At 36.3% G+C, this 26,574-nt stretch overlaps 1 protein-coding gene across 2 annotated transcripts in view; it reads right to left on the bottom strand.

The window, feature by feature from the left end:
• The window catches only part of CFAP20DC (CFAP20 domain containing), a 258,264-nt gene that overhangs the window by 79,676 nt on the left and 152,014 nt on the right, over nucleotides 1-26,574 (bottom strand). For both annotated transcript variants that reach the window (XM_036267094.1, XM_036267095.1), the window contains 5 exons: nucleotides 23,471-23,607; nucleotides 22,685-22,847; nucleotides 21,197-21,313; nucleotides 19,942-20,061; nucleotides 17,248-17,570 (listed from right to left, as the gene is read on the bottom strand). In XM_036267094.1, the coding sequence (XP_036122987.1) occupies nucleotides 17,248-17,570; nucleotides 19,942-20,061; nucleotides 21,197-21,313; nucleotides 22,685-22,847; nucleotides 23,471-23,607 (860 nt within the window). The remainder of the gene's footprint in view (nucleotides 1-17,247; nucleotides 17,571-19,941; nucleotides 20,062-21,196; nucleotides 21,314-22,684; nucleotides 22,848-23,470; nucleotides 23,608-26,574) is intronic.

Genomic DNA, 26,574 nt, shown 5'->3' with positions numbered 1-26,574 from the left:
TATTCTATGAATAAACCAAAATCTATACTTATATTTTATTCTGCAATAAAAAATGAGTTCCCAGACAAGAAAAAATTAAAGGAGTTCATCACCACCAAACCGGTATTACATGAATTGTCAAAGGTACTTCTTTAAAAAGAAAAAAAATATATGAATACTAGAAGAATGTCAATAACTATATATCTATCAACAATTACTTTAAATGTAAATGGATTAAATGCTCCAATCAAAAGACATAGGTGGATAAATGAATAACAAAACAAGACCCTTACATATGCTGCCTACAAGAGACTCACTTCAGATCAAAAGACACACAAAGATTGGAAGTAGAGAGATGGAAAAACATATTTCATAAAAAAATTGAACTGGAAAGAAAAAGAAAAGCTGGGGTAGCAATACTTATATCAGACAAAACAGAATTTAAAACAAAGGCTATAAAAAGAGACAAAGAAGGACCCAGCAATTTCACTTCTGGGTATTTATTTGAATAAACCTAAAACACTAATTCAAAAAGACACATGCATTAATATGTTCATTGCAGCATTATTTACAATAGCCAAGAGCAGCTCCCCAAATAACTAAGTGTCCATCAATAGATGAATGGATAGCCCGGCCAGTATGGCTCAGTGGTTGAGCATCAACCCATGCACCAAGAGGTCACTGGTTTGATTCCTGGTAAGGGCACATGCCCAGGTTGTGGGCCTACTTCCCAGTGGGGGGGGCATGCAGGAGGTGGCCAATCGGTTCTCTCTCATTGATGTTTCTATCTCTCTCTCTCTTACTCTCTCTGTAAAATCAATAAAAAAAAAATAAAAACTGTTTTAAAAAAATAGATGAATGGATAAAGAAAAAGTGGTACATAGATACCATGGAATACTACTCGGCCACAAAGAAGAATGAAATCTTGCCATCTGCAACAACATGAATGGACGTAGAGGTTATTTTGCTAATGGAATTAAGTCAGACAGAGAAAGACAAATACCATATAATTTCACTTATATGTGGAATCTAAAAAACAACACAAACAAATAAACAAAACAGAAACAAACTCATAGATACAGAGGACATTTTGATGGGTGCCAGATGGGAGAGGGGTTGGAGGGATGGGTGAAAAAGGGAAATGATTAAGAAGCACAAATTGGTAGTTACAAAACAGTCATGGGAATATAAAGTGCAGCAAAGGGAATATAGTCAATAATACTGTAATAACTATGTAAAGTGTTAGATGGGTACAGATTTATTGGGGTTATCACTTTGTATGTAAAATTATAGAAATGTGTAATCACTGGGTCACACGCCTGAAATGAATATAACATTGTATGTCAAATGTAATTGAAAAATAAAATATATATATTAAAACATAAAAAAGAAGTTAAGAAATAAAAATAAGGTCTTTCTGAAAAATAAAAAAAAGAGTAATTATAAATGGCAATGTAAAGAGATATAAGTCATTTGCTACGATGCCCTGCTACGTCTGCCTGTGATTTGCGTAAGGTACAGTTTTTTTTTTTAAACCACTGAGTAACAAGAGAACATTAAAAAATAGTCACTCAAATATATGCATTCCAAAGAATGTCTAAAAAAATTAAGGATTCTTAGGAAGTTACCTAAAACCTCTAAGAATTGTGTATTTTGGTTTCCTGATAAGATAACTCTATGGGAAGAGAAAGAACTGGAACTTAAGGTATTTAGCATATTTAAGCAGGAAAATGCTTATAAAAACCAATGGGCCTACCAAAGTATTTATGCCTTATATTGTTATAGGGCAGTTATATTGTTCAAGAGCAGTAGATAATAGAACTTTGGTAAAATAGCTTTATTACATGAAAATTTCAATTATAAAAAGTATTTTCCCCACAAGATATAAATCTCATTAAATATAATTATTGGGAAAGCTGAAAGTAAAAGCTAGAATTTTACAAGTATATAGTTCTGGGATTTTCCCTAGGAAAGCAAAAATTTTCATTTTTAAAATTTGAGAAAGGAGGGATTAAAAACATAAAATTAATGGCCACAAAAGTAAATAATGGAAATAAAAAGTATAGTACTATTTTAATTGGTAGATTTTCTGCTATAAAGTAAATTTAAAGAAAAATAAAACTAATGTGATCACTGCTAATAATTGCCATGGTAGATTTTTCTAATTTGTCTTATCTATTTCAATACATAATAAATATTGATGTTATAATTATAAACTTAGAACAAAAAATATCAGTTAAAACAGATAAGACTTATCAAACCTTTCGATCGGAAGTGATCTACCTGTCTGTGTGTCTGTTTATCATTGCTCTGCCTCTCTTTCTTTCTTCCTCATCATGGGCTCAAGTATCGCTTCAGGCCTTGTAGAGGCTGGGAATATAATGGTAGACCAGAACTCAATCTGGCATCCAAGGACTTTTTCCTGAAGGCAGCCAGGAGTTACAGAGTGATTTGAGACAGAGGAATGCCATAAGGGCACAAAATAGAAGGCATGAGTATGAGTTTGTGTGAATATTGTTTGTGGGATGTCTAGAGCTTTCTATGGAGAGAGTAAAAAGGGAAACCAATTAGGAGATGATTAAATCGTTATAACTAGAAAAAATGAGGTGGTTGATTAAGGCAATGGTGATGATGACAGAGAGGCTGGCTGACTTGAGGGTCCTGTAGAAGGCTGAGTATGTTGTACTCTGTGACTCTGGAAAGCTCTTACATGGAGTCTGAGATCCTTAATTGTGTCATGCTATCATTTTCCCTTCTTATATGGAAGTAGGTGGGATTAGCACACAAGAGGGCTCTCAAGAACGGTACACTTAGCTTTTAGAACCTCCCCTAGGAAAAAGCTTGCCTATCTATAGTAAAGAATGAAAATTGTGGGGTGTCTAAGGATCTTTTATGAATATTTTTCTTGGTATTCATTCTGGGCCTACATTTTCTTTGTCTACGCTGGCTTGATCTTCTGAAAGATATATTTCTTTATAAATGATAGAGAAATTAATTTTCCAGAGTCCCATATAGGGTAAAGAGAAGACGGTGAGTGGGTGTCATTCGATGGGCCCTTACACATAAGAAGGGGGAGACTATTTCCACACTTACAACAGTACTGCAGGCACTGGGCAGCCCTCTCCTCGCCACTGTGAACTGTCCTCTACTACCATTCTGCGGACCCTAAGGATATGCACATGGTTGAAGAACCCTGCCTTCAGGCTGAAAATGGAGAGTGCAAGAGAACTAAACAATGCCCATTGTCCCAAATTACTAGGGAATGGAGTGGTGACTCTTACAATTTTTGTTTTATAGAGATAAAAAAAAAAGAATAAAAGTTGAGTCTTATTTGGAGCGGTAAACAGAGAATCATCACTATCCCCCAAGTCTTAGTTCTGAGAAGGTATGGGTGAAACTCAGATGTGCTTTTTGTTCCTTTAAAACTCAGTCTGGCCACTGGGCAGTGCTTTGTCTTCTCCAACGTTTTTAAAATTCGGTTTTAATTTCCTATAACTGCTATACACAATTGGCAGTGGGATTTCTGTGACAAAAAACCTTCTATATATTCATTCCCATCATATTTTCATAATAAAAATTAAAACATATACTGTGGATTTCAAACACACTGGACCTAAAAATAGGCTGGACAAGTTGAAAAGGTATAATTATGACTTTTTGGGCCCAAATCTCTGGATCACCCTGGGATTCCATTTTTATATGACACAGCTAGAAATTAAGAGTTTTTGCAATAAACATTAATTCAATAAACATTTATTAAACTCCTGCTATGTGTAAGGCGTTTTCTAAGTACTATGTAAGACACAGGTAGGAAGAACATGGACACTAACTTCAAGAGAAATGGTCTAATGGCAGGTATTGATTTCACAAGATAGAAGGTAGTAAATTTAATTTTAGAAGTTTCAGATGTACTATGGATGAGAATTTAGAGGAATGCATGGAAAACCAGATGTTTGCTACATCATTTAAAAAACACTTTGAAAATCAATCCATTTGATAGGAAGCCAATTTCTTCCACCCATGGTAGGTCAGAGTACAGCCGTTTCTTCCTTCTAGTAGTTTACTCAGTTGTAAAAGACTTCTTTTTGCTTGGCACAAGTGATGATTATATACACAAAAATATTCATGTGCATGTATATGGACATTCATCTCACATTTTTCCTAATGTGATGGGCCCAGAAGTGGAGATGTGCCAGGAAGTGGACCGATTTAGCTGTGTTCCCTGGTGAGCGTTATCTTGGTTGTATTGAATTTCCACAGTAATATGTTTCTGTGCTATTTTAAATACATGGAAAAGACAAATAACTGGGGAATCTGGACAGGGTACAAAAGGCTAGCTTACTTTGGCTGCCCAGAACCACTAAATCTGGTTTATCCCCGATTCTGAAAGGAGAATTAGGATAAATGAGAAAGGCAAGATGATATATGAGACTAATATTTTGATTTAAGTTGGGTCAGCTTCTCCTTTAGAGAGGGAATAAATGGAGAATAAAAAATAGTGTATTTGCTAGGAGTGGTGCACTGGCAAACCCATTCCTTTCTTCAGCAATGCTTTTGCCTTACTAAAATAGGTCATATAGGTATAGATGATGTGTATTGATCTCACATACGTAACTCATTTAGGCTCCACGTGTTTTTGGGTAATTTTTTTCTATATAACATACATTTGTTATATGCATAAGAAGTTAGCTTACTATGATCTGACTGAAAAACAACCACTTTTTCTCCTTTGGTTTATGATTTAGCTACTGACAACATGGACAGCAATTTCATATAATTTGTCAGAGTAGTAAAGAAATTGTCAAGTCATTTTCACATTCCAATCATCTGTTCTTCTGTTTCTCAGAAGAACAAATCCAAAATGCTTTTGATTTAACTTGATATATATATATTTTAAAGTCCCAAATGTCTTGAACTGTTTGTCTTCTGGGTGCAGCAGCACTTGTTTGTTAAATATTCAATCACGCCCCAGTGCCAGGAACATCAATAGAGTTTGCCTGATTAACTGTAGCACAGCATATGTAGGCTGAGGATGAGAATGATTTCCCCAAGGAGCCAGCACTTCCTCTGTTGAACTACATTTCTTAAAAGGACATGCAGATGGGCATTTGGATGAGTTCTGGATGCACAAAACGGATTGCTCTAGCTGAGCTGCAATTTTAAAAAGATAATTTTAATGACTCTTGAGGGCCATCTACTTGGAGCAGATGGGACCTGGGCTCTTTGTATTACAGCTTTAATGTTGAGTGAGTCAGGACCGAACCTTGTTTTAGCCTTTGTACAAGTGGATAATTGTATTTATTTATATTTCAATTGATGTTTTAATTCAGTCCACTGTGTATAATGTCTCATATAACATTCTCAAAAGTTCTGTAACCAAATACATCCCTGCAATATTCCAAACACACTGTGATGGCAGTTTTGATTTTGTAATTGTGATCGAGTCAGCAGGGGTTTTCACTTTTGTCCAATGTTTTTGTGACTGACTGTGTGAAATGACAGCACCTTTTAGTTGAACTAGCAGACAATAGAGACGATATAGGTATGTATTTCCAATGTCAACCAAAGAACACAGTTATTTGCATAAATATAGCTAAGGTTTTAGTCATAACAATAAAAAAAAATGTTGATGATAGCAAGATTGACCATTCAAATGTATCTTAAATGTCCTTACTAAAAATCATACTCAAGAAGTATTTCTACCTCAATCTCTTGATTTTATAGGAAACTATAAAAGTAATACAGTTTTCTCTGGGTAGCAAAGATAACTGACAGTGGTGTTTTATAATGCATTTTAAAATAAAAAGTAGATGTGGCTTTCTAATAAGTAACTAACCTGCAGCATGCCTGATATTGAAAGGGGTTGGGCAAATTATTTTTGTAAACATCTTTACCTGTAGCCAATGGTGCTCCACACACAACTCACAGCAGAAACTACAGGGACTACAAGGGATGGGCAAACGTCATCATGTGAATATTTGGGAAAAATGATGAGACTTCCTTAATTGTTCAATATATATTTTTCAAGGTTAGATTTCACGTTCTTTTAACTAATAACACTTTAAAGACTCCTTGTGATAACTCCTATCTATACCAAATATTTATCTGCAAGAGGTTTATCTTTTAGCAGTAGCTGTAGAATGTTATTCTCAGCAGACAAGAGTTTTATAACCTTCTTTACGTGCCTATAACAATGAAGAGCCAAGTCACAGGAACCAAGGGGCCTGTGACTTTTTCAGAGAAGAACAGAGCTTCAAAAGATAACAGTAAAGACATGTAGATGTAAACAGCCTGAAAGAATTACTCATGTAGAATAATATTAAATTTGCCTGGTAGGTTTAGATAGAATGTTTTGTTGTAATTCATAATATATTGAAATAAAAATGTCAGGCAATACATTCAAAATAGGGTCCTTCCATATTTTATCCAACACATAAATGGACAGTTAAAAGCTTTTAAAGGCTACACAGAAATAGCTTAATGATTGAGTGCTAAAAAATACCCTGAAAGCAACAATACCAGGAAATCTGAGAGGAAGGTCTAAAAGAGTTTCCTCAAAAAATTAAAAATGGAACTGCCCTTTGACCCTGTGATCTCACTTCTGGGATATCCTAAGAATCCTGAAACACCAATAAAAAAGAATGTATGTACTCCTTTGTTCATAGCAGCATTATTTACAACAGCTAAGATCTGGAAACAGCCCAAGTGCCCATCAGTAGAAGAACAGGTAAAAAAAAAAGCTGTGGCACATTTACACAATGGAATACTATGTGGCTATAAGAAAGGAAGATCGCTTACCCTTTTTGACAGCATGGATGGACCTGGACATTATTATGTTAAGCAAAATAAGCCAGACAGAGAAAGACAAATATCACATGATCTCACTCATTTGAATCTAATGAACAAAATAAACTGACAAACAAAACAGGTCCAGAGACATGGAAGCATGGAACAGACTGACAGATCTCAGAGGGGAGGGGTATTGGGGGTGGTGGGAAGAGATTAACCAAAGAATATATATGCATATATGCATAACCCATGGACACAGACAATAGTCTGGTTAAGGCCTGGGGAGGGCGAGGGGCTTGGTAGAGAAGGATGGGGGTGGGGAATGGGGGACATCTGTAATACTGTCAACAATAAAAACAAAACAAGACATAAAAAAATAAAATATATAAAATGGTCCTTTTAATCTGTTGTTTGCAATTTTGTCCTTTAGACCTCCACAAAGTCAGATGGAGAGATCTGAAAACTTCCTAGCTAATCTGAATACTATAAGTAGTCAGTACACATAATTCATGATCAAATAGGGATAATTTTTGGCTCAAATGTTCCAATTTGGAATGTTAGACAAGACAAATGACCTGTCTTTGCAAATATCTGCTTTAGTATGTGATATACAGCCAGAGTTTAGAGAAAAAATGACAGAATTTCTAAATAAAAAATTAAATTAGGGGAGTAATAAAATATTAATATAAAGTTAACTATTTTAAGTTGCAAACCAGATGTATATACTTAGAAGCCACACTGAGAATAATAGCATAAGAACAAAACAGAGACAATAATAGTGACATGCGTTTTTCTCTCTCAGATGCTGCCATAGTATGAAAGGTACTCTTTTTTGCTAGCTATCCTAAGATAATTCATTTTAATGGCAGTCTTGATGTTATAGCTCTCGACAAAATATATTTCCATACTTTGCTTTTCAAATAAGATGTACAACTTCAAAATTAATTGAGTATCAGGAATATTGGTATATAATACTGACTAAAGAATAAGACAAGCACATACAAGAAATTTATACTTTTGAGGCTCTTAACACTAATGAAGATCTTAGATGTGAATTAATTATTTTAAAAACTTAAATTACAAATTTAAGTTAAGCCTCTACCATAATAGCATGATTTAATTTTGCCTAGTTAAGATCTAACTTGTCTTTAAAAATACTCAACGGTCTAACAGCAAATAAAGTCTTTTAACTACAAGTTAAAAACTTCAGCATAATAACTAATATAATTATTACTCACTTGTCCATTATTATTTATAACATAATATTATGTTTTTCTTAAGTATAATTAGGTTACTCTAAGGATACAACATTCTAAAATAATGCAACTAATAGTAAGGATGCCTAAATAAACAAAACTGATTTTTCCTCAAAGACTATATGTAAATAAACTTTTAAATTTGGAATCCAATTTTCCATTGACTTATATAATTAATAAATGAGAGAAGTAATTCTACAGGAAAAGAATTTACAAAAAACAAAAAGAAAACCCAAACCAACCAATCTGATAAAGAAGAGATCATTACAAATTCTAAAACTTGTTTAAACATAGCCTGTCATTTTTATTGGTCATATTTTTGTATTTTAGTTTTTATCTTCTTAATGCCTCTAACAGCCAACATCAAAGCTTGCATAACATGGCAAGGCTTCTGTCTCTCTCTCTGGCTGACATACTTAACAGGTGCCAACTAAAAGTAGGCCAGGGCATTGCCTACTGGCTGGTTTGGCTCAGCGGTTAGAGTGTCAGCCTGTGGACCAAAGAGTCACAGGTTCAATTCCGGTCAAGAGCATGCACCTCAGTTGTGGTTTGGTCCCAGTCTTGGTTAGGGTCAAGTGGGAGGCAACGAGTCAATGTGTCTCCCTCACATCGATGTTTCTCTCTCGGTCTCTCTCTCTCTCCCCTTCCCTCCCTGAAGATAAATAGGAAAAAAATATCCTTGGGTGAGGATTAAAAAAGAAAATTAAAAGTAGGCCAGGGAAAAAGGTAAAAATGGTGGTGAAGTGAATGGAAGCTACACAGACCATCTCTGAGGACCAAACTGGCATTACAACTAAAATAAAGACAAATCATCAGGAGAAAACAAAATAAAAGCAGCTGGAGAGAAGCCGTATAATCAGAGATGGAAAAAGGACACCAATAAGAGACTGGCTGGAACTGCAGAAGTGCAAGAGAGGGCGGGCTGGGAGCCCACAGACCGCAGCTGAGGGCTGTTTAGGTTATAAGCAGTTCCCTCAGGGTTAAAGTCCCAAGCTGGCTCCACAGCACAGAGTGCCAGGACAGAGCACTAAATTAGCTACAGCCACTCACCTTGGGCTCCAGCAGAGAGAGGGCAGACTGGACTAAAACTGTGTGGATGGACTTGGAAGTTTGGAGAACTGAAAAGGCACTGGGAATTTTGTGCTGAATGACTCCCTCATAGGACAGTAGCCATGTTACTCAAAAAGCCCTGGGGAGAAGCAACAGTCCCTCCCTCAGGAACTTAACACCACACAGCCAGGCCAGAGAAATGCAATATGAGGCTCATTAACAGCCAGCAAGCATCTGGCCTACCCACGGAGAATCCACTGAACACCTGAGGGATGTTTTCATTCAGCTGAGGGCTACAGCCCAAGGCTCATCAAGTAACTGAGACTAATAGCTAGAAGGTGAAAGCTAGAGGAAAACCGAACCTGTGATTGGCCTGCAAATCTACCCAGGAAAGTGAGACTTGACAGTGGTGTTTAATGTGGGTCCTTCCACACTCACCCAAACCCAATAGATGGAGCCTGGGGGGAAAAGAAACTGCCCCCCCCTCAGGAATTTAATACTACCCTGTGGCTCTGGGGACTGAGCTGTGAAGGCAGAGGTCAACAATCCACACCACATAAACTACTTTCTTATCAAAGCAACTTTAAACTAGGAAAAAGCAATTGCCCCAACTACTGGAAATCCTCTTACCCTGTCCACCTGAGGAATATTTCATTCAGTTAAGGGCAAAAAACGGAGCTCATCAAGTAACTGAAACAAACAGCCTGCAGGCAAAAGGTATAGAATAATTGAATCTTTGCTTGGTTGGCGAATCTACCCAGGAGAGTAAAATTTGACTTTGGTGTTTAATGTGGGCCCTCCCACAGTCATCTAACCCAGTAGAGGGAGCTACAATCAGTGAAACACCAACACCCGCAGAGAAATTTGGCAGGCTCCCAAGCCCATTGAGAGAGCCAAAATGGTGAAACAACGAAACAAATCACAAACAAGAGAACAAGAGAATGCTACAGAAGAAGGAATAAGTGGAATGGAATTAAGCAAATTATTAGAGGTAGAATTCAAAGTAATGATTATGAGGAAGCCCAACAGCATGAGTAAAGAGCTCCACAGTATGAGTAGAGATATAGAAACAGTGAAAATCAACCAACTGGAAATAAAAAACCACTATGTAGGAATGAAGACAATAGTACAAATAAAGAACACATTGGAAGAAATAAACAGCAGAGTACAGGAAGCTGAGGACTGATCAATGAATTAAAAGACAAGATAGAAAAAAATCACCTAATCAGAGAACCAAAAAAAAGAAAAAATTAAAAAACAGGAAGACAGTTTAAGAGAACTGTGGGACAATATGATACGTAACAACATCTGCATCATAGGAGTTTCAGAAGAAGAAGAAAATGAGAAGAAGAAAATGAGAATACATTTAAAGAAATAGTGACAGAAAACTTGCCTAACTTGGTGAAGGAAAAAGGCATATATGTTCAAGAAGCACAGAGAGCCCCAAGTAAGAACTCAAACAGGCCCAAACCAAGACACATAATTAAAATGCCAAAAATTAAATACAAGGAGAGAATCCTAAAGGCAGCAAGAGATAAGCATCAGGTTATCTACAAAGAAACCCCCATAAGGCTATCAGCTGACTTCTCAACAGAAACACTACAGACCAGAAGAAAATGGCATGAAGTAATCAAGGTAATGAAAAACAAGGATCTGAATCCAAGACTACTCTATCCAGCAAGGCTATCATTAAAAATAGAAGTAAAATAAAGAGCTTCCCAGACAAAAAAAAAAAAGCTAAGGGAATATATTAATAACAAACCAGCACTGCAAGAAATGTTAAAAGGACTGCTATAATTAGGGGAAGAAATAAAAAGAAAAATATAACCACAATAAACAAAAATGGCAATAAATAAGTACATATCAACAATAACCTTAAATGTAAGTGGATTAAATACTTCAGTCAAAAGACACAGAGTAGTTGAATGGATAAGAAAGCACGACTCATATATATGTTGTTTACAAGACCCCCCCCCCCCCGACACAACAAAAGACTCACATAGGTTGAAAGTGAACAAATGGTAAAAAATCTTCCAAGCAAATGGAAAGGAAAGAAGAGCTGGGATAGCAATACTGATATCCGATAAAATCGACTTCAAAATGAAGGCCATAATTAGAGACAAAGAAGGCCACTACACAATACTGAAAGAATCTATACAACAGCAAGATATAACCTTGGTAAGCATATATGCACCCAATATATGAGCACCAAAATACATGAAAAAATTATGGAGGACTTCAAAGGAGAAATCAACAACAACATCACTGGATAGATCCTCTAGACAAAAATTGAGCAAGGAAACAGAGACTCTAAATGATGCACTAGATCAAATGGATTTAATATATATCTACATAGAATTACACCACAAAACTGCAGAATTCATATTCTTCTCAAGTGCACACGGGACATTCTCAAAGATAGACCACATGTTAGGGCACAAACTAAGTCTCTACAAGTTCAAGAAAACTGAAGTCATATCAAGCATCTTCTCAGATCACAATGGAATGAAACTAGAAATCAATTGCAACAAAAACATTCAAAAACATGGAGGCTAAATAGCATGTTATTAAACAATGAATGGGTTACCAAGGAGATTAAGGAAAAAATAAAAAACTTCCTGGAAACCAATGAAAATGAAAACACAATACCACAAAATCTAAGGGATGCAGTGAAAGCAGTCCTGAGAGGGAAGTTCATAGCACTACTGGCCTACCACAAGAAACAAGAAAAATTTCTAATGGATTATCTAACCTCACAACTTAAAGAACTAGAAAGCAAACAAAAAGAAAAACCCAGAGCAAGTAGAAGAAAAAAAAATAGTAAAGATCACAGCAGAAATAAATGACATAGAGACTAAAAAAGCAATTCAAAACATTAATGAAACAAAGAGCTGATTCGTTGAAAAGATAAACAAGATGGACTCTTAGCCAGACTCACCAAGAAACAAAGAGAGAAGACCCAAATAAACAAAATCAGAAACGAAAGAGAAAAAGAACTGACACCACAGAAATACAAAGGATCATTAACAAATACTATGAACAATTATACGCCAATAAATTTGACAATCTAGGCAAAATGGACAAATTTCTAGAATCACGGTCTCCCAAAACTGAACCGGGAAGAGACAGAAATCTTAAACAAATAACAACTTAGGAAATTGAAGATGTAATGAAGAAACTCCCAACAAACAAACGCCCAAGCCAGGACAGCTTCACAGTGAAGTCTTACTGAACATTCAAAGAAGAAATAACACCCAATCTACTCAAACTAGTCCAAAAAATTCAAGAAAAAGGAAGACTTCCAAACTCGTTTCATGAGGCCAGCATAATTCTATTTCCAAAACCACTTAAAGACACTACAAAAAAAGAAAACTACAGGCCAATATCCCTGATGAACATAGAAGCCAAAATCCTTAACAAAATATTAGCAAATCAGATCCAGCAATACATTAAAAAAAGTATTCACCATGACCAAGTGGGATTCATCTCAGAGATGCAAGGTTGGATATTCGCAAATCAACAAATGTGATGCACCACATAAAGAAAATGAAAGATAAAAACCATACGATCATATCAATAGACACTGAAAAAGCATTTGACAAAATCCAGCACTGATTTTGGATAAAAATGCTCAGCAATGTGGGAATAGAGGGATAATATCTCAGTATAATGAAGGCCATATATAAAAAACCTATAGCCAATATCATACTCAATGGGCAAAAACTAAAAGTATTTCCCTTAAGAACAGGAACAAGACAGGGATGACCACTTTCACCACTCATATTTAACATAGTACTAGAAGTCTTAGCCATTGCAATTAAACATGAAGAAAAAATTTAAAAAAATCCAAGTTGAAAAGGAAGTGAAACTCATTATTTGCAGATGACATGGTATTGTACATAGAAAATCCTAAAGACTCCATAAAAAATCTACTAGATTTAATAAACAAAGTTGGCATAGTAACAGGATACAAAATTAACATCAAGAAATTGACAGCAGTCTTATACAACAATAATGAACTCACAGAAAGAGAAATTAAAAACACAATCCAATTTACCATTATGGCAAATAAATTAAGATACCTGGGAATAAACTTAACCAAAGAAATAAAGGGCCTATTTGCAGAAAACTGCAGGAAGATATTAAAAAAGTGGAAGCATATACCTTGTTCCTGAATTGGAAGAATTAACATCATTAAAATTTCCATATTACCCAAAGCAATCTATAGATTCAATGCAATCCCGATTAAAATACCAATGACATATTTCACAGAAGTAGGACAAATACTTCAAAAGTTTACATGGAACCAAAAAAGACCCCAAAGAGCCACAGCAATCTTGAAAAAGAAAAACAGCCCAGGCCTGTTTGACTCAGTGATTAGAACATCAGCCTGGTGACCAAAGAGTCCCAGGTTTGATTCTGGTCAAGGGCACGTACCTCAGCTGTGGTTTGGTCCCTGGCCCTGTTCGGGGACATGTGGAGGCAACCAACCAATCTGTCTCTCTCACATTGTTGTCTCTCTCTCTCTCTCTTTCTTTCTCTCCCTCCCTCCCACTCTACCTGAAGATATATGGAAAAAATATTCTCCAGTGAGGATTAAAAAGAGAGAGAGAGAAAGAGAGAGAGAGAGAGAGAGAGAGAGAGAAGAACAAAGTAGGAGGGATTACAATACCGGATATCAAGTTATACTACAAAGCTATTGTAATCAAAACAGTCTGGTATTGGCACAAGAACAGGCATATTGATAAATGGAACAGAATAGAGATTGATCTGAGACATTATGCTTAATTAATATTTGACAGAAGTGACACTATCCCAAGATATTATGCTCAATTAATATTTGACAAAGGTGCTAAGGGCATACAATGAAGTAAAGACAGCCTCTTTGATAAATGGTGTTGGGAAAATTGAACAGCTACATGCAAAAAAAATGAAGCTAGACCACCAACTTACATCATACATAAGAATAAACTCAAAATGTATATCCATAAAAATCCTAGAAGAAAATGTAAGCAACAAAATTTCAGACATCATACACAGCAGAATTTTCATGATACAATGCGTAAGGTAAGAGAAGCAAAGGAAAAAATGAACACGTGGTACTACATCAAACTAAAAAGCTTTTGCACAGCAAAAGAAATAAGCATCAAAATGGAAAGGGAACCTACTCTATGGGAGATCATAATTGCCAATGATACAACAGATAAGGGGTTAATTTCCAAAACATATAGAGTACGCATACAACTCAGCAAAAGGAAGACAAAGAACCCAATTTAAAAATGGGCAGAGGACCTAAACAGACAGTCTTCCAAACAGGACATACAAATGGCCAAGAAACATATGATAAAATGCTCAATGTCACTAATCATCAGAGAGATGCAAATTAAAATGACTATGAGATATCACCTCACACCTGCCAGAATGGCTGCCATCAACAAATCATCAAACAAGTGTTGGCCAAGGTGTGGAGAAAAGGGGACTCTAGTACACTGCTGGTGGGAATGCAGACTGGTGCAGCCACTATGGAAAACAATATGGTGTTACCTCAAAAAATTAAAAATTGAACTGCCATTTGACCCAGTGATCCCACTTTTGGAAATATATCCTAAGAAGCCTGAAACACCAATCAGAAAGAACATATGTATCCCTATGTTCACAGCATAACTATTTACAATTGCTAAGATCTAGAAACAACCCAAGTGTCCATAAATAGATGAGTGAATAAAAAGGCTGTGGTACAGCCTGGCTGGTGTAGCTCAGTGGTTGAGCACTGACCCATGTACCAAGAGGTTGCCAGTTCGATTCCTGGTCAGGGCTCCTGCCCCGGTTGTGGGCCTGATTTCCAGTCAGGGGCATGCAGGAGGTGGCCAATCGATGTTCTCTCTCATCAATGTTTTTCTCCCTCTCCCTTCCTTTCTCTCTAAATTCAATAAAGAAAAAAAAAAAGCTGTGGTACATACACACAATGGAATACTACTATGCAGCTGTAAGAAAGAAAGATCTTGTATCCTTTCAGACAACATGGAGGGACCTGGAGAGTATTACGCTAAGTGAAATAAGCCTATCAGAAAGACAAATACCACATGATCTCACTTATTTGTGGAACATAATTAACAAAATAAGCTGATGAACAAAATAGACCCAGAGCCATAGAAAGGAGTACGGTTCAGACTGACAAACCTCAGAGGAGGGGGGTGGGGGAGGGAGGGATGAGATTAACTAAAGAATTTATATGCATGTATGCGTAACCAATGGACCTAGACAACAATCCTGTTTATGGGGGTGGGGGGGGATCGGGAGGAGCGTGTCTAGGGGGGAAAAAGGAGAAACATCTGTAACAAAAATAATTTAATTAATAATAATAAAAAAAAAGTAGGCCAGTGCAGGTGTTAGCAATGAGATGGTCCCACTACAGACTCTAGCCATATGCTACTGGTCATTCTGATGATCATAGCACAGGGGTGATAAGATAGCTAAGCTAGTCAGAGCTTGGCTAACATATGATCAATTTATTTTCAATTTTATGTAGTTGGTAATAAGTATATGTGTGCATAATGAATGTTGAAGGATGCCAGAAGTAGAGTAGCTGGTAGCAAATGAAAGTCATAAAGTAATAACATTAAAATATTCAGAACCAATATTCATTTTCCCATGAAGCTCTATTGCTTCTTCACAAGACTTATCCTCACGTGGTGTTATTTAAAGGGCAGTTTCCCCATAATACTTATCTCCAAGTTTCCCGGAGAACTATCCTTTCTATTTGCCATGAAATTTCCACCATCACAGCAATTATTTTGGGTTAGGTAAGAAAGATGGTGCTGTGGACATGGGAAGAGAATGGGCCTATCCAATTAATGAAGTGGTATGAATTAATTTATCAGATTAGCTAATTAATACTGTAGAAGAACTGACCACTGGAATGGAGATAATACTAGATACTGAAAACAAATGTCCATTTTACAGTTTATAGTTTAAAGTTATTCACGGTGAGAAGAATCGCGATGTCCATAGCAACATTTAAAATGCTGGCATCAAATGTACTATTTTATGCATAAAGGAGTTTGGTGTAGTTAATATTTGGTATGACTGATAGTTTCATCACACTCAGAAGCAAGGGTATTATGAAAAAAGGATCTCCCCATGCACTTCGCTACAGAAACTCATTAAAAGTTGCAAAAAAACATAATTACTGCCTGAACAATCTCACCATATTCTCAACTGGCTCTGATGGTAGGAGCTATGGATTTAATCTACATCCCACTGTCCAAAGGGGTTTTCTCAATCAGTTATAATTATTAAAACAAAATTTTGTAAGCATACACAAGTTTTTCTAATTATTTCTATAATTTCTGCACAGAAATTATTTGTATAATTTTACTAAACCATAACTTGACTGTAATCTGTTTTAAATACTTATTTTTTCTAGAAAATATTAATGTCTATCACTTAAGAATAAAGTTCAAGAAAATTTACAAATAAATTCATTTCATATGGGGAAGAATAGAGTTCTCATAATATTTACGCATAAACAAATGTTTCAGAACTATATTCAGTTTGGTTTTTAATGTTTTTAAAAACTTTTTATGAATTTACTAATTTATATATTTGTATTCTAAATAATTGCAAACAACCATCTCCTGTAAGGCAAGTCCCAGAACTAATCCATGATTCATTATCTAAACTTTAATTGGCATAACTCTTGAAATTCTGGGGCCATATGGAAAATAATGAGTCCTACCAGGTCTAAGGTGAAAGACTGGCAGGGGAGCAAAGAAGCCAGAAAACCGTCAGTTCAGGATGCTTAGCAACTGCAACTCCATTTCCTCTGGGAGCTAGAACAATGTGTCCTCAATGTTTTACTGGTTTTGCTATCACAAAACTAAACCACATATTATTTCTCATTCTAGGAGACAACGATTAAAATGAAAAGACAAAAACAAACCCAAAACTGGTTTCTATAATTAAAAATGAAATTGGCTGACTGTTAATAAAAAAAGGCAGCAATTTAGAGTTGCCATAACAACCTGAGGCAACTGTTGACTGACAATGCAATCTGTTGCATTTTTATAAATAGCAGTTGAGTCCCCCTCTTTCATTCCAACCAGTTTTAGTGCTTACTGGAGGTAATAGAAAAACTGTGATTTAAAATGATTTCACTCATCAAGCAGTGTACCTCTTCGCTGCTGTCTTCACCATAAAAATCATCCTCCAATTGGATCACACTGGTATCCTCTTTCAGATCCCAAAAAAATGGGCACCCCTCTGGGGATATATCCTGAGTCTTTCCATGAGGTGCTGATCTTGGTCTTGATGAAAACGTGAAAATGTTCTTTGGAGCCATCTGAGTGTCCTCTGCCTGTCGGTGATGCTCACTCTCCTTGCTGGCTTCCAGCCACAGGTGTGAAGTGTGGCAAGAATCATCATCCAGAAGTAGAGACAGTTTGCTGGACGCCAAATGGGAAATGTGATCATTATTTTCGGGAAATATCCATTCATCTGACATTTGAAAAAGATGACAAAAATTAGAGTAGTGTTCGATAGTGTTATTTTAGGCAGATAGTCAGGTTAAAATGTCCTGTTGTTGAAATAGATTTATTAAATAATGCAAAAGCCAAGGATGGCAATTTACCCACCATCTTGTAATCTGCCAAACATTTAACCCACAGATCAGTGCCTATAGCTACAGGCAACTCACATGTCCTTGCTCACCATCTGAGCTGAAATACTGGCCAAGAAATTTATAAGTCTGAAATAATTATCACCTGTCTTGCAGCAAGTTCTTTATAGCACAGCTTCATTAATTTGACATTCCAGAGGGGGAAAATCTTCCAAACTTAAAAGGGCTGACTTACTAATATCTTCTTTTAACTGCAGGAAGACAGAGTACTTAAGAAGCCTCTTTAAACAAAGTACGTGGGCATTGTCCGGATTATAAATCAGGGAGGAGAGGAAGCCATGAAAAGGTTGACAGCTTTCTCTCTCCATTCTACCGATTGAAACAGGAAAATTCACAGACTAAATTAAGTAGACTTTTCAAGTAATAGTATATCCACAGAAATATTTGTTAATGTGACTGGTGAATTCTGCTGGTGAAAAAGACCTTCATATTTCCTTTTAGGAGAAAATGTTTTGATATGAATTTTTTTTTTTTTTTTGCATAGCATTACTTATATTCTTTAAAAATACTACATACTATCACTGAGATATATTTTTATTTAAACTATAAAAATTATAATGTTTTACTCAACACTGATATAGATTTTATAACTACAATCCAGGTAAACTGGAAATGACAAATGTATAGAATGAACATCATCAGAAGCTGGTTTACTTTCCTTAGAATGCCAACAGAAAAGAATTGAGCATTTTCTCTAACTTACTCTATTTTTGCTGCATTATGTCAATGGTGAAAATCTTACTAAAATCTGTGTTCTGCAGAACCACAGTGTGAACATAGTTATTTTACCCCTGACTCTTAAATCCTATCATATATATCATCACAAGAAAAGTATCCAAGACATATCTAAGATGTGCTAACTTGAAACTTTAAAGGCTATACTACAAAAGCAAAAGAAACAAACAAAAAAACCTTTAATAATAAAATAACATTTATAGCACAAATAAAACTGTATTCATCACAATTATATTCATCTGTTTCTTAATCTAAGACTATCATTATTTAGCGGAACTTGCCTATAAAAAGGGCAATAAATGTACATTTTTTAGAGAAACTCTATTAGGGACAAGGCTTTCATATTCTCAAGGACAGAGTCTAGGTAAATGGTGAAAGGCAAGCTGAATGCCTCATCTGACCACCTTCATGGGGATGTGGAGGGACCTGAGTCTGTAGCTGTGGGCAGATGAAATGAATAGATTCATTGGGCTGTCCTCTTTTGGACAGCAAATCCCTTTGCCTGGTGCTAAGCACAGAGCAGGTGCTTTGTAAGCATAGTAGGTGCTTTAATAAAGGTTGAAAAAAATGACAAGAAGCAATGTGTTGCATTATGTTTATGGATATGTAAAAAATAGTGGAGGAAAAGATACCAGAATCTTCATTATGCAATTAAACAACTTGTCTGACCTATTGCCAAGCATATTACTAACTGTCAAAAAGCCAAGGTAAAGGAGTGTTTTTACACCAAACAAACTCTAATTATCTCACTACCACATGCTTTCTTTGAATTTGCAGTTTTACCTCAAATATTTCCATATCAATTGTAATGAATAATTTGGTGTGTTTTCTTAGGAAAATATGTAAATTACTGTGTAATCACAATATTGCAGCAAACAAGATAAATGCAAGAATGATCACCTAAACATCTAATTAGTTTTTCTACACAGTCAGATTTATGTTAGAGACACTAATTGTGCCTAACATTTTAATGAAGGTTTCAACATTGCATACATAAGACTGACAAACTACAGACAATTATAATTTATTTTCCTTTTTCCCTTGCTTAACAACAATTTGCAAAAAAACCCAAAACCAAACGAACAATTTGCCTTTGTAAAAGTACTACAACATAGGCAAGATATATTGATGGGCTCAACGCTCTACAATCCAACCATCTCCATTACAGAGGACTGAAGAAATGTAACAATGGATAATCTTTGGGGTGGGTGACAATGTCATGTGAAAACTTCAAAGTTTTAAACTTTCATTCTGAACAGGACAACCAGTGCATTAAAACTTGAAAATAAAAATACTCTTTCTTCCATTCAAGTTTGACATAAAATTGAGGTTAAAAGGAGATTTACAAAAAATGATAGATTTTAGCAAATGACTTTCCAAAATGAGGGGTTTTGAAATATTTAACACATTCATATGTTATTAATATGACAATTATGACATAATAAATATGCAAACCTGCTTGATCTGAAGACAGGGGTGCTGGAGTGCGGATGTTCACTGTCTCTGCTCTTTGTTGGGACACAGTGGTGAGGGTAGCTGCTTTATCTTCATTCTTGTTATTTCCTGAAGAACTGCCTTTATTAGAATAAATATGTTCCATTATATTACTTTTTGCTTTTTATAAAAATTAATTTTTGAAGAATGGTATTAATTTGATATACTTTTCTATATGATTATAGTAAAGCCAGTTAGAGGTGACATATAGACTATATGCAGATTTTTTTTTCAGTAGACTGTATTAAGATGAACTCAGCTGCATTTTTGTAGAGGTTCATAATATAATGTCTGGATATTTGCATGGGGAAATTTTAGATTTAAGTTTTACAATATGTGATCAAAGAAATTCTAAAACCCATATAATTTTTAAAGGATCTTATATTTTTTTCCTTTGGTTTCACATAAAATGGAGTGTTTTCTTTAAATTGCAGTTCTTATTGAACTCCAGTCTTCTAAACCAAGCTCTTTCCTTCAGCACCTTAAGAAAATGGGAAAGGCATTCATTACTGCAGAATTAATATTTCTATCTACTATTTTATAAAAATAACATGAAACCTAGCAAGCTGAATTATGACCTACCCAAGAACTCTACATTTTTGAGAAATTATGCTAACAGATGTGATAAATTATGATACATTCTGGGCTTGATTTAGGATAGACTAACTCATGTGTATACATGCCTCCCATCCATTATTTAAAGGAATAACTATAATAGCCACCTATATTTGTCTAATGCTTTACTGGTTGCAAAGAGTTGACATTTTAACCTACATGATAACAGATGGCAAGAAGTTCAAAGGGGAAGACATCTGATACAAAAACAATCTGAAAAGGGCTCAATATAAAAAAAAAAAGAAACATAAACAAAACATGAAAAATTATGGGTTAAGATAAATTTTAGTAAAGTTTACAGGCAGGAACTTTATCAAATATGGGCTATTTTTAAAAAACAATTTAAACTTATTCGGCCTTTGAGAGTAGAAGTAGAAAGTTCTTTATTTCTGTGGCATTGTCTATTTAATCCAGCAAATCTCTGTTAGGGCTCTAGAGCAATTCTTTTGCAGAAAATTTGATTTCCATAATCCCTGTAGAACAGACATTTATATTTTAAATGAATTGATTCATAATCCTTTGAAATTTACAACCTGCAGAGAGAGATTCCATTGCCCAGAATAATATACAGATATAAGATAGTATTGAATGAGTGCCATACCGCTGGGTGTCTCTGTCCTTTCTCTGCTGGTGCTTTTTAACTGTAATCTTCTCCTGTTATTATTCTTATCTGCTGATGGTTCTTGAGGGGGATGTGGATGCATAATATGCAGATTGGCTGGTACATTTTCGTAACAAAGAACAAAAAGTCGGAACAGAAAGTACTATATGGTTTGAAATAACTCAGTATATATAATTATAGCTATAATGAGAATATTCATGTATCATTTTGACATTATGTAAAGCTGTATCAAAAACTTATTCTTTCACACAAAATAGGTTGTTTATTCTTATTCTAATATTAGGATTATATCAGGCTTTCAAAATTATTAATACATTTTATTCATGTACCTTGTAGAGAGCCTCAAATAACTTGATTAATGTTAGTCATGCAACATGCTATATTAAAAATATAAAAAATGAAATTGACAGCCAGTACTGACAAATTATTGCTTCCTTTGAAAAAGGAAGTGTAGGTAAGTATGATGCAGTGAAAACTTAGAGGGTAGTTTCCAAAAGAACTCTAGAAGACTGATATAAAACTTAAAGAATTCTTAAGTATAATTTACTTCTGTAATAGTAATATTCATATCAGCATTTAATATTTACCAAAGGCTTAATTTCTTGGTACAATATGATGTACTTGACTGATTTTTCTCATTGAAACCTCACAATGACCCTTTGAAGCAGCTGTTATTCGTCACTACTACTAGTGCCAGTAGTAACTTATCTCCATTTTACAGATGAGGAAACTGAGGCTTACTGGGTTTAAGAAACTTGATAAAGTTATCACAGACAGTGGCAGGGCCAGAACTATTGTTATTCATTTTCTTATTCAATTTTATACTCTGTGGGAGATATACTTTGTGAGGGTTGATTTATAAATTAATAAGCTCTATAGTTTGTAATAGAGCTTATTAATTTATAAATCAACCCTCACAAAAGTCAGACTGGTAAGAGAGGAAAAACTGACAGGAAGTGGGTTCTGCTCTCAATTCTTTCCAATGATTATAGGTTGCAGATAACTTCACTTCTCTGTTAACCCAGAACTCTCAGTCTATAAAATGAGATGAAGTTTTTTCTTTACCAACAGGGTTGCTTTAGTGTCAATAAGAGAAGATAAAGAACACTTTACAAATGCAAAAGATTAATTAAAAGATAAAATTAAGTTAAAAAAATTTAAATGCACATAAAGTTCCCAAAATGCAGTGATAAAAGGATGTTATATTATTTTGTTAGCAGTCATGATAAAGTAAAGACACACGGTACCACAGGAATTAGAAATAAGGAAATAAATAGAATGATAGATTTCAGAAGATTATAATATATACAAATAAATGAATTCTAAACATATTTCCATATCCATGATACTTTTCATTTTTAAGTGCTAATTGTCTGGACTTAAGATCTAGTCATAAATATAACTTCAGACATGTCTTAACAAGGACATTTCTCACTATTTTCATCTTCATGCATGATTCATTCTTACCACGAATAGGTACAGTCAGCTTTATGTGGCGAATATTTTCTTTGTCTCCTTGCTCCTCAGACTCAGATGTCAACAAGGCTGACGTTTCGGCACTGTTTACACACTTCTCTACTGTGGACAGCTGGCATGCTCGGTTCGTTTTGGACCCAACAGATCTTATTGTCTATAAGGAAAAGGAATTAATCTGCACATTTTAAAATACAGGAACTGCATTTATTTCTAGAATCTACATAGAAGAAATAATATTTAGACAAATAAAGAGAGAAAAAAAACTGGAGAAAATGAGAAGTTTAAAAAGTTGGTAGAGAGGGAAATTATGATAGAAAATTAGAAAGATGGAGAAAAATAATATGAGCTAAAACAGATGACAAATCTCCTAGATACATAAATTAAAATGCGCTTATTTGCAACACTCCATCTTTAGTAGGTAGGAACTGAGTTGAAAATCACTGTGTGTGTCAGAAATTCAGAGGAAATTAAAAATAAAAATATAACATTTGAGAATCTATTGATTGTAACATATCTAGAGATGATCCAACTCCTTGTAGGAGATCACAAAATGTGCTCACCTATATTTACCTTTAAGTTTTGCAAACAAAGAATACTCAAAAATGTTGATTGTATAGATATGACTAAAAAGAAACAGTTTTGAGGTACTTAAAGACCAAATTTCTGTTCAAAATGTATTCACACCTTCTGCTTTTGGCATGTAGTCTCTCAAACCCCTTTTCCCTCCCCTCCACCCCATGCATTGGAAAAAACAAGCTCTTCAAGACTTGCTCCTACCTCACTGGATATCCTCATGTTATTTCTTCTGCCAGAGAGCGGAGGTGGTCCAAGAACTCTGGATCCAAAGGCAATATGACAAACATCTTGATTTTTATTGTTCCGCACATTACCTGTTCCTCTGTTAATGAACTGATCTGTTTTGTCAAAGGAAAGTAGTAATTCATGGGTGTAATGACAACATCATATTGCAGTATTTCTGAAAGTACAGTCCCAAGTATCATATGATCTGAATACCTGTCCCCACCCTGGGTACTTATTAAAAATGCAGATCCTGGGGCCCAATATCAGATCTATCAGAACTGTAGAATTAGAATCTTCGGCGCAGAGGGGTGGGGGGTGGGCAGAAATCTATAATTTTAGCAAGTTTCACTATCATTTAAAAAGCTCACTATCATAGAGGAACTACTATCAGCAATATTTTCCCTCAAAAACATAACAATAAGAAAACTAGTAAAAATACATCTTATTTTCTCTTTAAGGGAATTATTTATTTATTTATCCTCACCCGAGGACATTTTTTCATTTTTTGTTCAGATAGCGCGGGAGGGAGACAGAGGAAGAGAGAGAGAAACATCGACGTGAAAGGGACACATCAAGTGGTTGCCACCCGCACAACCCAACCAGGGCCGGGGACAAACTGCAACCGAGGTACATGCCCTTAGCGGGAACTGAACCTGGGTCTCTTTGGACCACAGGCCGACGCTCTAATCACTGAGCCAAACCGGCCAGGGCTCTTTAAGGGAATAATTTAAATAAAACTATTCATTTTTTTTTTTTTGGTGCGTGCCCCTAGCCAAAACCGAACCCGGGACACTCTGGTCCGCAGGCCGACGCTCCAACCCCCGAGCCAGGCTGGCTCGGACTATTCAGCTCGACAGAACAAATATTTGCTTGAACACTCTCAGGCACTTCCAGAGGCTATCAGTGACACCAAAGAGGTAAGGCACACTACCTGCCCTCAGGGAGTCTGAAGAGGTGGCAGCACAAGTAAGCATAACTAGAACATAAGGCAGACCAGCAGGGAAGATGCACAGGTGACTTCCTGAATGGACAGTGAATGACTGGGGAGAGTTCAAGAGTAACAGATGTAGGTGCCCTAGGCAGGACAGAGTGCCCAAATAAAGGCGTGGAAGAGCAAAAGGGCAGGGTGTGCTTGGGGAATAATGAAATTACCAGTTTAACTGGAACGGCAGTGTAGGGTCACATTGCAAAGAGTCTTAAAGTGCTAAGAGCCTATTCTAAACTTGGTAGGCAACAGGGAATCACTGAAGGTTTGGGGGAGAAAGACACTAACTGGTATCACCTCCAGGTTAGACAGGTGTGCTCACTAAACCCTGCACCTTTTCCTTCAGGGCACACAGCTAAATTGCATTTCTGAGCCTTCCCTGCAGTTCCATGAACCATGTGACTGAGACCTGGTTAATGGAACGTGAGAAGTGTAAAGCACTTCCTGGCCCCCCAAACCTCCTGCATAATCCCCTGTGTTCTCTCTTCCCTCACCTCTTGACAAGCGGCAGACGATTCAGTGAAAGGCTTTGAGGCCCCTGGGAGCCACTAGATGGATGACCCTGTGGAAAGCTGCCTAAGGAACTCTTGACTAGACCAGAACTGTGGGTTCTTTGTGACTGTAGTTAGCACCTCTGACTAATAAAGCAGGTGAGGCTGATGATGGCCCTTAACTCAAAAAACTGCCCACAACCCAGAAAACCTTCTGCTGTGTTCCTTGCAAGACAGGACCAACTTGAATATTATAATGTTGGCCCTGAGTAAGTCCACATTTGTCCTACAGTCCTGGACATGTAAGAGCTACTGGTCAAAAAATAAACACATAAATAAAAAGAGCTTCCTCACATATCCATAAAAATAGAACATTACAACTGCATAAACAATATTTCCAAACAAGCAACCATGATTAGATTTCCCTCATCAGTTCTTTCAGTTCTCTGTGATTATTCTTCTGGATCTTGGATCAGTGAACGGCTTTTAAGAGGCCATCTGCTTTCAGACTTAAGAGTCCTAGAAATCCTGACTCAGTCCACTGGTATGGTGTGAAATTCGTCTAAGCGATGTCAACTTGGAAGTCTGTACCCAAGAGGCTTCACTGAAGTATCTATCAATAGTTCAAAATGTTATGGTTGTAATTAGCTAGTTATTAATAATAGGAAAAGAGCAAAGGGAAGGCCAAACATTGTAAGCATGGCCATCTGGGCAGCTTCACTAGGAAGCTGCAACTTTACACTCCTCAGGGAACCACTGGTTCGTTCCCTGCAGATCACTGGGGGAAGGGGCTGGACAAAGGGGGCATGGGTGCATGTGCAATAAAGGCAGGGTGACATAGGGAAGGTGCCTGTCAGTCTAACCTGGAATAGAAATGACTGGCCAGAGGGGGTGGGGCCACTACAAGCCCATGAAAATTTGGAAATACAAAATCCCCAGACAAAGGAGTTCATTTGCTTGTGGCTCTTGGCTCTGCGGCTCTCTTGCATTTGCCTGTGTTCCCAGAAGCCACATGGCCCATGTCCACGCAGACCCCACACACAATGGACTGACGGACTGCAGCGAGGAACACAAGCTAAGCTAGCCTGATGTTGGATTACACTGTACAGACATGGAATGGAAACTCTGGGCAACAGATTTAATCCTGGCTCTGCTGAAAGCAAAATGGAACTTCTTTCTTGGGATAGAGGGAAATGGGACCTTGGAAACTCAGGGATTTATTTCCACAGAAATAAAGCTTTCTACAATATCTCATCCTACTGTGCAAGTCTCAGAAAATTCCTTTTCTCGTGACGTTGCAAGAAGCCCACTCCCACCAGCAACCAGTGGGGACGAGGAGAGCTCCCCACCAATAACAAAAACACCTGATCCTTCGTCTCTGAGACTGTCCCTGAATGAACAAACTTAGGCCTGTGGCTTACAGCACAGCCTTGGAGCTAGCATGAAAGGAAACAGAAACCATCCGTAGATGACTGCCTTAGTTCAGGCCTCTAACGATACCACAGACTGAGCAGCAAGAGAACAGGGAAAAAAAAAAAAGAGCTACTGGCCACTTTCTGTCTGACCCAGTCCCCTGAAAACACTCCCATAGTTAGCTAGCTGTT

The sequence above is a fragment of the Molossus molossus genome, unplaced genomic scaffold (genome assembly GCF_014108415.1).
Source record: "Molossus molossus isolate mMolMol1 unplaced genomic scaffold, mMolMol1.p scaffold_m16_p_18, whole genome shotgun sequence".
Taxonomy (NCBI): Eukaryota; Metazoa; Chordata; class Mammalia; order Chiroptera; family Molossidae; genus Molossus; species Molossus molossus.
Note: the sequence above shows the minus strand (reverse complement) of the source record. Positions and strands in the feature narration are given on the sequence as shown.